The 4,040-nt window shown below is 37.1% G+C and overlaps 1 protein-coding gene across 1 annotated transcript; it reads right to left on the reverse strand.

Annotated features, from left to right (window-relative positions):
- Positions 1–606: 606 nt before the first annotated feature.
- On the reverse strand, positions 607–3,005 carry LOC123526802 (uncharacterized). The gene is made up of 2 exons (XM_053522605.1): positions 2,771–3,005; positions 607–2,145 (listed from the first exon to the last, which is right to left on the reverse strand). The coding sequence occupies exons 1-2, from the start codon at positions 3,003–3,005 to the stop codon at positions 815–817; spliced, it is 1,566 nt and encodes a 521-aa protein (XP_053378580.1). The 3' UTR covers positions 607–814.
- Positions 3,006–4,040: the final 1,035 nt, after the last annotated feature.

Raw genomic sequence — 4,040 nt, forward strand, 5'->3', positions numbered from 1 at the left:
ATATTTGTAAAATGGCACGTAATTTGACCAAGTGTGCTTCTGCATACAGAACCTTTTATATAGAACCATTTTCTTTGCTTTAAAGATTTTGTCTGGAAATTGAAATCAAAGCTTTACTTCCATTCAGTTCAATATTCAAGATATATGGCTCTTTTCAGTCTGCTGTAATTTATACATCAAAGAAGTGCTCTGGATATAATGCTGTAGCTTACGAAATAATATATTCCAGTGATATGTCGTTGAATAAACTCATTGTCTGGAGTTCAGATGCGAAGGAACTATAGGATATGATAATATAGAGGATAATTGTTGGTTTCGGTGTAATATCACGTTTTACAGTTTGCCCTACTTTGTTATCCAATCAGAGAGCAAAGTTTTTAAAAATATTTGAAAAATATATCACATAAAATACGTTTTGCTTATTTTATGGCATAAAATATGTCACGTATTTTCTCTCGATATTGTGAGGAGCGTGACGTCATCGGCCGCAACACAGGGGAGGGATTTATGCAAATAAGCAGGTTATGGAAATGAGTTGATCAAGTACAGATAGTTCAAAGCAAACACACAAACACAGAAATGAACTTTAATCAGCGTGTCTAAATATCCAGTGAAAACTGAAAAGAAAGGCTAACTAGTATAGATCTATATCAAATGAAGGCTAGTTTGAATAAATGTCTGTCACTCTATCGAATTCGTTTGAAATAATCAAGTAAAAAAAGTGTACACGTAGCCCCTATTTAATGTCAACATACCATAAGCAGTTCCGCCAAAAGTTCACAAAATACAGTCACGTAACAAATGAAATTTCTACTTAAATTTCCATCACAAATTTTTTACCAGTGTGTGTAACTATCATGACTTTCTGAACACCTGCTGGTACGTTCACAGTTAATACAGATTCGCTTTCATTTGGTAATTCTGTTATGGTGCTGTCCGGTTTCAACACACTAGAAGTAACAGGTTTTTGCAAGTCATGTTTTATCTCTTTACTTTGCAAGTTTTTCAAGTCTGGTTTAGATTCACTCCTTTGTAGATCTGGCGGCAAAATGGGTTCCAGATCGCGAGAAACATCAGAGTTAAGAGGAAACTGTTCACGTTGGTACCGCTGGACCGCAGAGGATACATGTTTGGAGCGACTCATTACCGTTTTTTCTGCGTATCGTTGATTGTACAGAGTTGTACAAAGTGTAACTCTCCCGGAATGGTTGCTGATATTCCTATTTCCGATAGCAATTCCTGCTTCAGAAAAGAAACTTTTCATCATCATTTTCATGTCTTTCTGCGCAATGTGACCTGCGCTAAACTTTAAATCATTTAATGGTTTTCTGTAAAACAAACCAGTTCTAGGTATCAAGTTTAAGTAAGTCTCATACAACCTATAAATACTATAATCAACACTGTTTTCTTGGTCGTAGTGTACTATTGGTTCCAATAGGCCGCGAGCCTTTTTTGACTGTTTAAGTCCACCTTGAGCATTTTTTCTAATTCTTGGCTGGAACTTAACATAGCGGCGATTGTTTACACTATCATAACCAAGAAGAAACTGTTCAGCGAAAAGTCCCGTCTGTTCTTCCCCTCCACGTAGTCCAAATACTTTGCCGTTGTAAAAAAACACTGCATTGCTCAATCCTTTTGCACTGGACATTGAAAACACTCCTGTTTCCCAGAATTTCTTTTCGTCGTCCGCTGTCACGGCATCGGCACTCTTTATTTCTAGTCCAATTCCTTGGTTGGTGAGCTCTCTCATATGAGAATCTAATGTTTTTCGAAATTCCGCGAATGTGGGATCGTCCGTTTTAAACAAATTTACATGCATCGATTTCTCTGTACGTAAATAACGTTGAATTCCTGCTGCAATATTTTGCAAAGTTGCTGGTGGGTAGGGTTCACCGTTCTTCCGCTTAATTTCACAAATAAAGCGTTGAAGCCAAAAGTCCATTTCCTTGTAAGACTGAAAGTTTCCGATATCCAGAGGAATTGGAAAGCCCGGTTCCGATGCAGTTTCTGGTTGCAGGTTGCGATTCTCGGCCCATTCTTTCCACACATTTATCGCCCATATATTACTTCGAGTCGTGTTGGCAGGAACAGCGTTCCTCTGCTTGTTCTTGATATCTACTGTAGACAGCGGCTTCTGAAATCTACCTGCAAAGAGGAAAGAATATTTATTTAATTTAAACTGCCACAAAAAATGACACGTAAAACGGTTGGTGGTAAAATTATTGTCATTCCGATTGTTATCTATTTTAAGTTTCATGAAAATCTGCAAACTGGCTACTGAGAAATGGCTGCGGACGTGGATTTTTCATTAAATCAACGACAATAACTCTCAAGTAAAATTGACTAATCCAAAAATAATGACGGGCATCATCGCAGTATATTACTCAATATTTATTTTAAGTTTCATGAAATTCTACATGCAAGTTACTGAGAAATGGCAGCAGACAGACGGAAGGACACGTGCTTTTATTAAATCAAGGGCAATAACTCTGAGGAAAATTAACCAATCCAATAAAAAAATGACGGGCATCATTGCAGCACTATGGTCCATATTAATTTTAAGTTTCATAAAATATACCAGCCAGTTGTGGACGGACGCAGGGCGGGGCGCACGGACGGACAACGTACGCCACTTCAACTACTTCCTCCCTTTCATCGGCGGGAGATAATGAAATATTACAAATTATAGCAAAAATATTGCTAGAATTTCTAGCTCTAGGACCGGTTACCAAATAGCACTAAGTTAAAAATTAAATTAAAAAATACATACTGTTGCTCACTTCTGCTGGGGTGTTCTCTTTGTTTTCTGCTTGATTAGTAGTATCATTCTTGGCGTCGTAGAGTTGTTGCGTGTCGACAGTAAGGAGCTGCGAAACAGTAACATCATGTTGACCAAACGGAATTTCTTCGAAGAAAAAATTCTTATAAAAGTAGTCATCGTTCAGAAAATCTAACTGATAATCCAGCTCAGTTTTGTCTTCTGTTGAAACTGTCATTTCTGCCATATTTTAGTTTAATACTTTCGAGATGTGCATATACATGCAATACCATTCACGAATTTTAACGCTGTAAAAATGAATCCTGCCTGACTATCACTGTAAAAATGAACCCTGGCTATTGGTATTTGATTGGTGTTTCAAGACAACTTTTTCCTCTCTAGACCTGTCAATCAGAATTCTTATGGGCGGACGTTTATCACTTCAAAGCGTACGCCGACATGGCATACGTGACTTTTTGCACAGGCAAACTGTAAATCAGTTATCGGTCATATCAAATTTTATAGAACTTATTGCTGCGCTCCGCTACGCTACGCTTGCAATAAATTCCATAAAATTTGATATTTGACCAATAACTAATACATAATTTCACCGAGTGGGCACCAAAAGTGATATTTTCACGAGTGGCGCAGCCACGAGTGAAAATAACAACTTTTGGTGTTCACGAGTGAAATTACCGTGATATTACATCGATACCAACAATTTTTCTGTTTATTTTATGTCTAAAACTCTACTTTTGTTGTGTTTATTTCAATAAAATGTCGAAATTTGCGGGAAACTTTATCAGGAAGCATTGCAAAGATGACGTCATTTTAACGACGTCATCGTCATATTGTTTCCGGCTTTCAGTACGCTCGGTTAACTTTTTGACGTTAATCCGGGTATCAGATTTGATAATTTTCACTGAGTGGCCAGTGAGTTTATCAGGATATAATTCACCGTTATATTTCGATAAACCACCGAAAAACATAAAATAAATTCCTCTAAACACCAAACAATGATTTTATTTAAGATTCTAACATGGCTGAATTTGATTACCAGTTAAACAAAGAAGAAAGTCAAGCTCTGTAAATTTAATAAATAATATATCCCAAACAGTGATTTGTCATTGAATAAAATCATTGTTTGGCGATTAGATGCGAAGGTGTTTGACACTATGACGTAATAATTGTGACGTACAAAGAGTCAATTATTTAGAGGTTAATACACGGCAGAGCACCGGGCCATGAGCAGATAGTCGGCCCGGAAAATGAATAATGGTCC

This window comes from Mercenaria mercenaria, chromosome 1 (assembly GCF_021730395.1).
Source record: "Mercenaria mercenaria strain notata chromosome 1, MADL_Memer_1, whole genome shotgun sequence".
In the NCBI taxonomy this organism is placed as follows: Eukaryota; Metazoa; Mollusca; class Bivalvia; order Venerida; family Veneridae; genus Mercenaria; species Mercenaria mercenaria.